The sequence below is a fragment of the Triturus cristatus genome, chromosome 9 (assembly GCF_964204655.1).
Source record: "Triturus cristatus chromosome 9, aTriCri1.1, whole genome shotgun sequence".
NCBI lineage: Eukaryota > Metazoa > Chordata > Amphibia > Caudata > Salamandridae > Triturus > Triturus cristatus.
In genome coordinates this window covers 580946519-580961048 of record NC_140592.1, presented here as the reverse complement: position 1 = coordinate 580961048, position 14530 = coordinate 580946519, and the positions used below count along the sequence as shown (strand labels likewise).

The 14530-nt window shown below is 46.2% G+C and overlaps 1 protein-coding gene across 1 annotated transcript in view; it reads left to right on the top strand.

Moving 5' to 3' along the window:
- LOC146798345 (radial spoke head protein 6 homolog A-like) overlaps window positions 1-14530 on the top strand; it is a 199591-nt gene that overhangs the window by 6899 nt on the left and 178162 nt on the right. Inside the window, exon 2 of the mRNA XM_085625608.1 lies at window positions 1460-1694. Coding sequence (XP_085481734.1) covers window positions 1460-1694 — 235 coding nt within the window. The remainder of the gene's footprint in view (window positions 1-1459; window positions 1695-14530) is intronic.

Sequence of the window (14530 nt, the reverse complement as noted above, 5' to 3'; positions counted from 1 at the left end):
ACAGATTGAGAGTAAAGGCGTCGCCCAGGATTGGCAACTGGTGTCCGGGGATGGATGTACATGCGCTGTCAACGTATCCCTCCCCAAGTGTTTTCTGGTCCTCCCATGTTCCAGGCAATGTCGAGGAGTGCTTCCCCCCTCTGCCTCTAAAGCCTTAAATCCCTCATGCGTCTCAGGGTTGGGATAGAGGGGGCAGCCACTCACCAGTTGCTGTATCCAGGCACCTCTGTTGTCTGATTGCGCACCAGTGCTCTGGACCAACAGTTGCCCAGTCAGCTAATTAACAATTCTTGCGGTTGCAAGGTATCTTGCCCGCGTCAATCCAGTACGGGCTTAACTGGCACTTGCTAGATTGTCCCGGTTCTAAATGCCATGATTCGGGGAGCCGGGGGACCAGGAACATGTTTCTCGCCTTCCTAGCTCCAGTTTCGATAATTCTATGTGGCTAAGAGTTCATGAAGTGGCTTCCTTAGATTCACTTAATGCCACGGATCTGAGCTGGGCACTCGCAACCCAGATGGTTATAAAAGGCTAAGCAGGTGGCGTTTCAGAGCTGCGTTAATGCCCCACCTTCAGCTTCGTTCTCGGCTCACTGCGCCGCTGCCCACGCCTGGGCCAGTGTCTTGCGTTTCGGCATTGCACCGCCTCCCCCAGCTCCAAAGCCACGAAATTCAGTCCCCGGTTTCAGCGGCACTTACAGGGTGGGGTCGTCTCCGAAGATACAAGCAGATGTCTACCTTCCGGTCATCTTTCCAGGGTCCGTCCCAGTACCTGGTCTAAGCCAGCAGGATGGTTCCGGTCTCTGCCGGCCTGGGACGCCATTTTATCAGCCGTGTCCTGGATCGCGTAACAGCCGATATGAGGCTTATTTGCTTAATTCAGGCAGCGGTTCCAGGCTCCACTGTTCCTGCATGCATTCTGGTTGCTGATTTTCCGTTTTACACCGGGGTTGATTGTAACTGGATGCAGTTCTGGGCAATGGCGCGCAGGGTCTGCACAGAGCTTCAGCTCCAAGCGGCCATTTTGGTCACCAATCCGGCCACGCCCCCTTGTAGCATTTTTATAAGTATAAACACAGTGTGGATTGGCACTGCTAGGAATGTAGGCATGGAAATCGAGAAGTCTTATTGAAACACATGCATGGGATGTTCTCCGAGGGGAAGCAACCAACCTAGTGGAGAACTGAGAAGTTGGGATAGAATTAACACCACAAAGTATGTTGTGGAAGATAAAAGAACTCGGTAAAGTGCCCTGGAGGAAAGGGTACAAAAGTGAACTCCAAGAAATGTTGCAACCTACAGGGATTGAGGGTGAGGTGAACGTAGAGCTGCCTGAAGTTGTGCTTACTAGGTAGGGGCAAAGGGAAGTAGCAAAGCAGTAGAACCAACGCACATTCTTTTCACACAGGGTGGATAGAGTTTTGTATGCTTACTCCATTGTCTATTTCTCCTGCTTGCAGATATGATCACCTTGCCAAAGTTCTCACTAAGATTTTGGATGAGCGTCCTGAAAATGTGGTGGACATCTTTGAGGACCTCAGCAAAGATGCTAAGTGGTTGAGGTTTCACAAGAAGTTGGACACACTGCGGGATGAATATGAAGTGCTCCCAGCATATGAAATGGCAGAGAAGCACAAAACCCTTTTCCTTAAGGGAGCTGGAGAAGGGTCAGAACAAGAAGCTGATGAAGAAATGGTGAGTGGAGGCTGTTTAAAAAAAAAATATTACACATTGCCTTCATTGTGTTGAGATTGAACGTGTTCTGCTTTTGGTGCAACCTTCTTCCTTTGCACCCTTGTGGGTCTCTATTGTGGTTTATATAGTACATCAAGGCTCGAAGGAAATGTCATCTGTGGCCACTGTTCCCCTTTTGGAAGAATGGGCATTATTTATTTTTTGTAGTCTTTTTTCGTCGGGACCATGGCTCTAACGTTGATAACATTCCCTGGTTTAGTATTATTAGGCCCATATGTTAAACAGTGATGGATAAACATTTGACAGTTTTGTCATAGTTTGATTGCAGTACGATATTTCATCCAATTCATATGCAAATTGTCAAAAGTAGTCTATTTATTTAAATAAGTTGGTGCAGTATTTCTGTGGTCCTCACAGGTGAAATCAACTAAGTGTTCCTTGCTGGGATCAGCAGTGCACTTTCAAAATTCCTTTAGTAGGCTTCTGTGCTGTGTCAAACTGTTCATTTCATAAAGAGTCGTCCAGCGGGCCTCCGAGATGAAAATGTTCTGTTTATTTTCTATTTCACCTGTGAGGCCCACTGAGGGCTAATTAAATGGACATGCAGAGGGAAGTGCCTTTTCATCATTCCTGTTCAAAGAGGAACAAAGGTGGATTCTGTAGCAGCCAAGGTTGTTTCACAGCTGGGATGGCTTTGCCTTGTTGTCCCTTTCCCAAGACCTATGTTCAGACTCTTTCACTTTTTTGGTTCTCAGACATCTTTAGGGAGGCCAGACAGGAGACTGACATAGGCTCAGGAGAATTGCATACTTCTCTTTGGTTGTTCCACATTAGACTTAAACCCTGCTGGAAAAAGCCCTGAAGATGCAAAACTGACAGTTTTTAGACAGCTAAGGTGCACCATTACAGAAAAGCCTTGGTCCTTAATAGGTAAAACTATGACAACACAGTTTATAAATGATGTTGGAAAAGTCAATCCTGGTCTTCCCACAGTTCCTTGGATTCCAACAAAGGTTCCTAGTGTTTAGTTCTCTGTCCAGTTAGGTCTTCCACGTGGTCTATTGTAGTCCTCTATAAAAGATTGTTGAATGCAGCAAATTAATAACAGTCCCAACACACTGTCAAAGAAAACGGACTGAAGGCTAGTACTGGTTAAAGCAAGGCAACAACTTGCGCTCATGCAAAATATAAGCAAAAATCTTCAGTGAGTAATCATTGTTTACTATTCCTATTCATATATTTATTCATGATATTCAAATTCCAAAGCAAATCTTGTGAATGTTTCACTTCATTATGTGACGACAAGTGGGTGTCTCCACTACATTCAAATATTCAACGTTTCCCAATGCATTTCAGGTCACTGAGACCCTTCATCTGGGGAATACTAGAACCAAACTATGAAGAAAATACAATATAATTAAAATTATACAACACAGTTTGAGCTGAAAACAAACGCTAATGTACTTCACCCAGTAACAGTATGTGTGCATGCTGAGATCCTGAAATCATCCAATATATAAGCAAGAAAAGAATGTCCAATAAGTAGGAAATGCCTGTGTAAAGTAAAAACATGCAAGGTAAAACGCTAACCGCTAGTAACAGTGATGACTGAAAATAAATGGTATGCTTTGCCACTGAACTGTGAGTTTTCACGAACATTGAAATATGAAGAAGTGATAAGAACCTCAATATGCATTACTGAAAAAACATAATCAAAGAGAGTGTTTAAATTATAGGATATTTACCTTCCACGTGCATCAGGAGACCTTGGGAACAGAAACCAACCGTGTCAACGCGAGCCAATCCACTATCTTCATACATAGAGCGTGTGAAATTAACCCAGAAGTGAAAGAGACCTGGAAGTGAGAAACGTGTGACCAAAATAAACAAAACGGGTGTCATCTTGTTAAGAGTTTAGAATCATGTGTCAGAATGATAGAAAGGGCTCCACAACGATGTCCAGGATGTGTGACTAATTAATGGGGTAGAAAACAGAGGGAAGCTTGGCTCCCTTAGTGCTGGAATGAACTTCTGTAAAACACCTTTATCAAACATAAACTCCACCCCACCCCACATGCTCGAGTGACCTCAAAACAAATACAACATGGTATGCAATTACCTAAAAAATATCTCCAGTCTCTTATTCATCCCCTTGAAAGGTGTTCAACAACTTTGTCCAAACTATTTCTTTTTGGAGAAGTTTTTTGTTATGGTCCGTTGTTAGATTGTGGTTGACAATGTCCAAAATCTGTTGCCACACTGGATTTCTTGTGTGCGATTCAAATGTTACATTTTTGTGCCAATATTCAAATCTAGATTTTCCTTATAGTTCTGCCCATGTATAACTCACACCCACTTCAATGAGTATATACTGTTTTTGCTGTTGCAATCTCTTGAGCATCATAGAGGAATCTTGAATTGTATATGGGGGTGAGTGACAGTATTGCCAATAATGACATTATTGCAATGCACAATTATTGCATTTCACTGAGCCCAAATGCTTTTGTGGATTTATTGTTTTTAGATGATAGGACCTCTTTAATGTTATTTGAGCTTTGGTATGCAAAGAATGGTAGGTCTTTAAATAACCCATCAAATTCTGGTTCAACTTTCAATACTTCCCATCTCCTGTTTATGATTTCCTTAATGATGGTTGACTTGGTGGAGAATTTGAACCCGAAGGTAATTCTGGATGTTTTTACTCTTCCAGACTTTTGCGGTGATGTTTCTCTGTTGATGTTCTTTGCACGCTCAATGGAGCTAGACAGAACTGATTCAGGGTACCCACTGTTGCAAATTCTCTTTTTGAAAGTTTATTTTACGTTGGCGAGATCAACTGTATTATGCACTGGATAGAACATGGACATAACATCAGCCAGTTGCAGTTTCAGATTTTGGAAATTGTCAACTGCAATCCAAGAACTGACAATAACAAAAAACGTCTCCAAAAATAAATAGTTTGAACAAAGTTGTGGAACACCTTGCATCCCAAGGGGATAAATGAGAGTCTATGGGGGAGCATTTCGTTGACACCAGGGGGGGAGCATTTCGTTGACACCAGGCTTCACGCAGTGAGCCATACACTAGCACGTACCTGGGGCACCTGGAGTCCCGCTGCCTCGCCTGGATCACCGACGCTGCTTGGCGCCCTACCAGCGACCTCACATCTACGGTGACAGGGCTGCACTACATCCCCCAGCCTGCTCAGCGGCGCTGGGGCACTTCCGCCCGCACTCACGCCCGGAGGCGCTTAAATCAACGAGGCTCCCTCCGCGTCGCGGGACGCGCGCGGGTGGCGCCGGGAGAAGCCCGGGACAAGGGCGGGACCGTCTGTGGCCGTCCGGGGCCGGAGGAGGCTGGGCTGGGCCCCCCTCCCCAACGCATAGATTCCATTTCTGATTGTGCCATCTATCAACGTGCAGCCAATTCTACTATAAGGTACTGTGCCGCCATCGAGGGGTCCTTGCTTCGGTGCTTACTAGGGCTCATTGCATAAACTACGTTTTATATTGCACTTTGTCGAGTGTTCGGGCTTGGGCTACGATGGGTAAAAGGAAAATCTCTGATGTGAATGGGGGAACGACCAGTGTAACTGGCCATGTGGCCAAAAGGAACAAGGCCAGAAAGCTTAACAAAAAATCCACGTCTGCTACTACATTAGATCGAATTGATTTGTTAGTAGATGATTGTTCTACCATTTTAGAATCTGACTCATCTTCCACAACCCCACTCTCATTGCCTTCATCTAATTGCTGTCCAAGCCCTGTCATCATTCCACAAATGTTCAGCAAAAAAACTACGGTACGGGACGATTCGCAGAGTAACAGTGACAATTCTAAACAAGCCACCGAGGATGCAAGCTTCTGTTTCCCTCTTGCTAATTCAGTACCTCTTGATCCTACTGTCATTGTTTGCTCAAATCGCTTTGAGCCATTATCTGACATTGATAATGACTATGCTGAGCCTATTACTAGCACTGCTAGCTCTGATGTACCTGCAATATTTAACTCATGTTCAGTTCGGGGCTTAGGACTTGGGCTACAGGTAGAAGGGGATAGGTTACACCAAGAATCAATAGGAAGTACTACTACAGCTTCAGGCTCAATCACAGAAACCATTATGTCCCTGAAACTTGAGATTAGTGACTTGAAAGCATTTGTCGCAGAATTACTGCTTATAGTCAAAAAACTCCCTAGCCAATTATTGCAACCACCATCAACCTTATCTACCATTGTGCATAACCCAAAGACAAAAGCATCTTCCCTCCAAATACCTGATCCTAGTTTATCTATATTGCCCCAGACGACAACATCTCTATCTATGCAGGATAGATCAAACTCTTCACTACCCACCTGAGCTCGGCCCAACCATTCTATTACTAACATGAAGCCTCATTCAATTATAAATCCCCATGTTGCCACTCGCCAACCCTATTCTGCCCAAAGACAAACTTACGACCCGTCCCTTCCACCTCTTGCCGTGCTAAAGCCGAGAGTCTGCTCACAACCTACTGTTTACATGGTGGGTGTTCCCATGACTGCCGGTCACGAGAACGAAGAATCTCTAAAAAATAAGATCATACACTGGATTCGCCATGTCAGAGGCTGCCGATCCCTTATAAGAGATGATCTGTTGGGGGTCCGCAGACTCAGACTTGACAACAACCATACAGATGTAATAGAGCTGACCCTAGCTAATCACCATCTAGCTGATGGCCTTATAGCACTTGAATATAGATCTTCCTCCCCGGACTCGTCTTCTATTCAATTTAGACGCTTCCTCACAGTAAGCCAAGCCCGTACGGGGAGGTGGGGTGGATTGTTAAATCAAGGTTCGGAGGGTGTATCTAATTTAGAATTAAATGATTGACTCATCCCGGCAAAAAATACTCCATCAACTTTTGGTGAAGTACCTCACGCAATCTTGGCTGTAAATTGTAAGATGTCTACCCAAACACTTTCTCCTTCTACTTCTAGTGGGGCCAAGGGGGAAGGCGGGATACAATCCATAGCCCCAATTACACTCACTTTGGATCGTGACTCTACTCCACCTCTAGCTCCATCAATGAGTTACAAAATCATCTCATGGAACATTGCCGGCTTGAAAGCTAAACTCATTTTGCCAGACTGGAACAATTTTATTTCCACTTTTGACATCTGCATATTCCAAGAGACTTGGAGCCTAAAACCCCTGTACAAATCTGGCTATACATGTTATTGTATTCCTGCCCGATCTATCGGCCATGGCCGCCCCTCTGGAGGCGTCATAATATGGATAAATATCGCCCTTCCCTGTAGAGTCCATGAAGTACAAAGTCCATCACCGGACATGATGCACATAACTTTGAGCGGTTTAAAAGGGGGGCCTTCGATTGAGCTTTTCAACATATATGTTAGAGGCACCCAAGGAGGATCTAAATCACCAATTGTCACCCTCCTGGAAGAACAGCTTTCCTCTTGTCCATCTAACTCACCTATTTTGATTGCAGGAGTCTTGAACTGCACCTACGAGCCCCTTGCCTCTGAAGACATCTTGGAGATTGATGAGGAAGATGCCAGATGGGGGATACCCTCTTTGTCTGTTCCCCCAGTGAAGAGATGGACACCGGTGGTAATTAAGTTAAATGCTCTGGCCATGGAATTTGGCCTGAGAGCTGCCAATGGTCGACTTCCTTCCGACCTCCATGCAGCCTTCACCTTTAATAGAGTTTCTAGTCCATCTCGAATCGATTACATCCTAATCGATCGTAGACTGTGGTGTCATGCGGTGGACTTGGTCATAGTTCCAACTACTGACAGTGACCATAACCCACTTTGCTTAACGCTAAAGAATTTGTGGCCACCAGAACAACCAATTTTAGATCCTTGTTTTCCATTGCCCACCAAAGATATTATTCTATCAAACTGCAAAAGGTTTCTGAAATGGCCTAAAATTGCCCTAGATGAACAAAAAATTCTTTCAATAAAAGAAATATTGTCATCTAAAACTGTAGAACTTAGGGAAGCTTATGAGGAACCTGACCAGAGTCTAAGGGCTACATCTATTTATGTTGCCACAACTGAGCTGATCGGAGCCCTTTTTACATCTTCTTCTACAACTAAAACCAATAAACATAAATCACCTGGCTCTTGGTTTAACCCTGAGTGCAGGTCAAGTAAGAAGGAGCTCATAACCGCTATTAAAACTAAGGATTGTTCCCTTATTAAATATGCCAGGTCTGCTTATAGGAAGGCAGTTACCAAAGCTAAGTCTGCTTGGGAGGAATCTCATTGGCAGGCCTTAACAACCGCTAGCCTAGCTAGGGATGGAGTCACATTCTGGAATCTGTGCAGATACTCAAGAGGCTCTGACCCCGATACAATTTCTAATCACATTGCAAATCACGAATGGTTCGCCCATTTCTCGAGCCTTTACTCGGGCGTAGACAACGAAACTTTGAGTATACCTTCCCTCATTGCTCCAACAGTTCCCATTCTGTCCAACTATGATCTGTTCACAGAGGCAGAAGTTGTGACTGCCATCAATAGATTAGTCCCGGCTAAAGCTCCAGGCCCTGATGGCCTGCCTGGTGACTTGTTCCGCTCCGATCCTAAATCATGGGCTGTTTATTTTACCATCTTACTGAATGCCATCCTCAAGGGGTCACCCATCCCTGAGTCATGGAAAGGAGCGGAAGTAGTACCAATATATAAGAAGGGCTCCAGGGAGGATCCTGCCAACTACCGAATAATAAGTCTTATTGACGTTGGTCAGAAAGTGGTTGGCAGGGTCCTGCTGGAACGTATATTATCTTGGGCTACTGAGCATAGTGTTCTCTCGCACTTCCAGGCTGGGTTCAGACCGGGTACGAGCACGATCGACCAGGTCTTCAGGCTGCTTTTGCTATATTGGAAGGTTGTTTCGATTGGCGGGGGCAGCCTCCACTTGGCCTTTATAGACCTGAGATCTGCCTTTGACCTGGTCCCTCGTGCCCGTCTTTGGTCTGTCCTCCAAGAAATGGGTCTCCCGTCTCCTCTTTTGGACCTTCTGGTTCGACTTCATGAGGGTAACTTCGCAAGGGTGCGGTGGGGAACTCAGGCACAGAAAACTGATAAGATTCCAGTCAAAAGAGGTGTCCGCCAGGGCTGTGTTTTGGCGCCCACCCTCTTCTCCTTGTTTGTGAATGGAGTGGTGAAATTCTTACAAGATGTTCCAGCTGACGCCCCAGCCCTGGCGGGCGAAAAAGTTCCCACCCTTTTTTTTGCGGATGACACTCTCTTGATTTCGAAGACGCCAATGGGCCTACAGAAGCTCCTAGACAGGTTTCATTTGTTCTGTTCATTGAGAGGCTTAGCTATTAATACATCAAAAACAAAGCTCCTCTCCTTCAAATCACATAAATCACCCAGCGTATCTATTATGTCTGACGGAACCCCCCTAGAACATGTCAAATTATTTGACTATCTAGGAATCAGAGTTTCCGACACTTTAAGCTGGAGACCCCATATTACTAAGATGCTACTAAACTTTAAACGAGCCACGGGTGTGATTGCTAAAGAACATCGATCTTCCAAGAGTAAGCCAGTCACTCCCGCTTTAGTGATCTACCAGGCCAAAGCAGTTGGTTCGGCCCTATATGGTGCCGAACTATGGGGTTTTGACAATCTTGAAGATATCATCTTGTCCGAGAACAAATTCATGAGAGATTTACTCTCAATGCCTAGGGGAACCCCTCTGAAACCACTTTTTAGTGATCTGGGAAGGCGTTCGATCAAAGATATTTCTAGGCTGCGTCCTTTGCTATTCTGGGCCCGTCTTTGGCGCACCCCGGAGCTAGAAAAATATTCTGAGGGCCTGAGAGAAATTATGAATATCCCAGGCTCCCAGAAAATAAGCTGGCTCCGTAACATCAAAAAATCTTTAAAGCAACTTGATCTTAACGATGCCTGGGAACATGGAGCCCCCGTGAGCAAGGTGGACCTCAAAAGAGCATATTGGGCTTGGATCGATAGTGAGGATCTTAGCAACCCTAATGCGGGCAGGTTGACTGAAGCTTTTTACATTCACAAGCAGTCTATTTGCTTCGAGCCTTATCTCGAGTTTGTACAAAAACCAAGGGATAGATCTTTGTATCTCCAGTTCAGACTAGAGATTCTTCCAACCCGAGAGTTCACTAGTAAATGGAAGCCTCCCCACCAGACACCTGATACTTGTCTGATTTGTGTGGAGAAGGTCGAAAGCATTGCCCATATCATGTTCGAATGCCCAGCGTACTGTAATCCAAGAAGGAAATGGTTAGGCCCAGCTTGCCGCCTCCTGGGCACTACAAACTATCGTGCTGCTTTACGTATTCTACAATCTGACACAAGCTTGGTGCTAGTCTGTGCCGTGGCCAAATTTCTGGGCTGGTCTTGGATTATTAGAAGTAAACTCATTAGCCCTAGTAGTTGATTTTTGTCTATAACACTTTCATCCTCTTTTTAAGTTTTTAAACTGGTTTTAACATTTTTATAATGAATTTATATAACTAATCACTAAGCTACCAAGATTAGGAGCATTTTCACAAATATTGCGATTACCTGTAAATATTGCTCTCTTGATGAATTATCTGTTTGTTTTTATATGTTTGTATGTACATGCTTTTATGATAATTCTTTTATCGAAATAAAGCTTTTTGACTTGACTTGATGTCTTATTTCTTTAGGAGACATTGTTTGTATTGGTACATTTCTAAGAGCATTTTGGTCGGTAAATGCGTTCAAGGTTAAACATTTTTTCTCGGTAAACTTATATCTCGTATTTTTTGGTTGTATTTTTGGTAAGTAATCACATACCACATTGTATTTGTATTGGTTTGACTTCACTCAAGCATGGGGAGTGGGGTTTACCTTTGGGAATGGTGTTGTACAGAAGTTAATCCCAGCACCTATGGAGCCCAGTATCTATCTCATGTTTCCTGCCCCACTAATTAGTTGCACATCCCACAGATGGTTGGGGAACCCATTCTGTCTGTTTCTGATGGATACATCTGCCTGTGGATTCCTCACCTTTTGAATTATCTCATATGCAGCATTCCATGGAAACTCTTCTCCATAGCACTCCCACGTCGATGAGGACACACAACTCCGCATGATGTCATAGGAGCCATAAGAAGACCTCGTCGGTGAGCTAATGTCAGTTCCCTTTTTTCCGCATTATCGACGCGTAATATTTTTTTTCAGGGCCCTCCATTTCTGGAGTTTCTTTGTTGCAGGCTCTTCCTGTGATTGTAGCAATATCATGGCCACCCACAAGAAGTACGGTTTTAAACCTTGCAGGGAATGTGGGGGTCATATGACAATTACTGACCCCCATGAGGATTGTTTATGGTATCTCTCGTCGGATCACGACGTCGAGGGGTGTTCGTCATGCAGGTACATGAATCCAAAGGCCTTGAAAGAGAGGGAGGCCAAGCTGTTTATGGTCAAGGCGTTAAGCAGAAAAGGGGACGGAGGAGGCCCAGAGCAAAGTCCAAGTTGCCGACTCCACATACCTCGAAGTCGTCTTCAGATGTCATGTGTCGAAGGATGAAACACTGAAGTTGAGGTCACTGATACTCTGATGTCACAGCAAGGATGAAGTCTCTCCTTCGCCTCAGGTGATTCCGATCCAGTCTCCATCTCCGAGATTCTCACCGGCGCCCAGAGAAGCGATGCCTTTGCCTCCGACCACTCCACCCCCGGCTCCAGTGTCTTCGGCGCTGCAACCAGAGCCAATTAGACTGCCTCCTCGAGCGGTCTCTGAACCGGTGGTACAGGTTCCAGCATATCCAGCCGTTCCAACTCCAGGCACTGATCTGTTGCATTTCCTGAATGTGATGTACAACATTTTTGCCAGAGTGGCTAACCCTGCTGGTGCACTGGTTAGCCCCATGGGACCTCTTTCATACTCCCTTGGAGGTTTGCCACCTCACTTCACATAGGCACCTTTCATGCCTTTTATGCCAATGGCTCCGGGGAGTTGGCCTCTCCCGACGCTGAGGTTCTCGATGCCGGTGCAATCCCTGGAGGGAAGAGTGTTGTTGGATGGGTCTTCCCAGGTGCCGTCTGGCTGTGGTCTGGTGCTGACTCTGCTTCGTGCGGCGCCTTCGACTATTCCTGTGGAGCTTCCATCAACGTCGATCTTGAAGTCACCAGCGCTGCGTCTGGCGCTGCCGACTCCGGTCCCTATGTTGAGATCCAGAAGGGAGGCACGGAGGCTACTGGAGGAAGAAGAATATCAGGAGCAGCAAGAAGAGGCTGAAGATGGTGAGATTGTTGACCCTATGCAGGAGTTTGAGGGACTGCAGGAGGCTAGTGGATACAGTATCTGCCTATGGATTCCTCACTGAGCCCCCCCGCCTCCCAATTGCCTGCCTGTTTATACCGAAAATTAATTGACATGTGAATCATGTGTTTTATTATGGAATAATTGAAATGATGTGATACTTGTCTCTATGAAATGTCTATGTTTTATGTTTTAGAATTTTCAGTTTCTTTCATGTTTTTTTTATACTGTGTATACTTGTAGAATTATTGTCGGTTCACCCGTTTGCCTCGAAGGCACTTAAAAATGGGTGGAACTGATGTCAGCACGCCGACGAGGTCTTCTTATGGCTTCGATGATGTAACGTGGAGTTGTATGCCGGGCCGTTCCATTGTGACGTCCTCGTCGACGTGGGAGGGCTTTGGAGAAAAGTTTCTGTGGAATGCTGCGAATGGGGTAATTCAAAAGGTTAGGAATCCACACGCAGATACTGTATCCACCAGAAAAAGCATTACTGAAGGTAAGTAACTTGTTCTTTAAACCCTTAACAGGATGGCACCAGTTGTTTAATGTGGTCACATGTTTTTCACTTCTGGGTCTCTTTCACGTCTGGGTTATTTGTACACGCTTTCTGTGTAAAGATTATGGATTACATCACTGTAGGAAAGTGGGTTTCTGTTGCAGTAACCCCCCCCCCCCCCCCACTCTTTGCCAGATTTCTGATGCACTCTGACTTGATTTCCCTGGGTCCCTGCCAATCAGGTTCCCAGGGCCTGTGTTCTTTCCCAAAACTGTACCTTTGTACCCTCAATTGGCACCTCTCTGGCCACATGTAAGTCCTTTGTAAAAGGTGCCATGGGTACCAAGGGCACTGTGACCAAGGAAGGCTGCTGAGGGCTGCAGCACACATTGGGCCACTCTTAGAAGTCCTGTACCTTAACACACACACACTGCCATTGCATGGCTGATTGTTTTGGTGTAGAGAAAAGTGAAGAGTCGACATGGCACACATATCTGTGTGCCATGCCTGGAACCCACTGCCTATGGTATAGCTGAGTGCAGTATGCCACTGGTGGGAGTACAGGTGCATGAACCCTGTGCCCCTAGAGTGTCTAAGTCCATTCTTAGACATTGTAAGTGCAGTAAAACCATAAAGAGTATATGGTCTGGGAGTTTGTCATTACAAACTCCACAGCACCATAATGGCTTTACTGAATTCTGGGAAGTTTGGTATCGAACTTCTCAGTGTAATAAACCCACACTGATGCCAGCGTGGGGTTTACTATACAATGCACTCAGAGGGCATCTTAGAGATGCCCCCTGAAAAAAACCAGCCACTAGTGGGTTCCCTGACTGTTAAACACCAGCCTGCCACCACAAGACATGTTTCTGGACCCCTGTGGTGATATCCTTTGCCCCCTGAGCCCAGAAACAAAGCCTTTCCTGGGCGGAGGTGTTCACACCTCCCCCAGGGCATTAAGAGCCATATGTGGCAGGGGGACTTCAAATGCCCTGCTGCCTTTGTAATGCGACCTCCAGCCTCTCCTGCTAACAGGAGCAGGCCCCCTTCCTGTCTCACCCCCCTTTCAACGGGAAGATAGGCAGGAAAAATTAGAGCAGCCTAAAAGGTGTGCCCACCTCTGCCAATCCCACCCCTCAGGTGGGGGAGGAGAGGTGAAGCCCACTCTTCAGTGCCCACCATCTTGTGGATGGCAGGCACACTCCAATCAAGGTTAGGGACTGTGCCCACTCCCCCATGTGGGGCGAGCAAACCAAGGGTGTAGTCACCCTAAGGTCAGTAGCCCATTGGCTACTGACCTCAAGACCCCAAAAACGCCCCCTAAGTTCAGTATTTAGGGGCAGCCCTGAACCAAGAAGGCATATTCCCACAACCTAAGAAGAAGAAGAGTGAAAGAGGATGCCCAGCAGAGGAGACTGCAGAGAAGAACTGACTTGGCCCCTGCCCCACAACCCCGTCTGCAGTTTCGAGAGATGCTGTGCCAAAAGTTGTCTTGTCCTGCAGCTTGCGACTTTCAGAACCCCTGGGAGGACTGACTGCCTTCCACAATGACCGGATCTCCTGTTAACAGCAGCTCTGTTCAAATGAATATTCAAAACAAGTCTCCAAGCCTGCTGAAGACAAAGAAACCCGACGCCAGGAACCACCACTGCACCCGTCACCGACGGCCTGAGTCAGAGTGGCCCACCGGTCCCAACGAGGTCCCAGGTGCTCCAGAGTCTGAGACCACCATGGATTGACCCCTTCAGGACGACGTCACCTGCAGTCTCTGCACGGAGTGCCCCACCCAACCGCGAGTCGCCCGGTAATGTGAAATCCGACCTCAAAAGGCACCCTTGCATCCAGCCGCCCTGTGCTCTGGAGCTGAGAACCCGATGTGCACCTACGTCCCCGAGCCCTCCAACTTTCCTGCCCAATTGTTGGTTCCTCTCGGAAGACTTCACGGACCGAGCCTGAAGCCAGAATCCAAAACCGGCAACTCCCATTTAAAACAACATGGCACCAGATGCCAAATCAGCGCTCTGCACCCAGCCGCCCTTGTGCCACTGTGGGT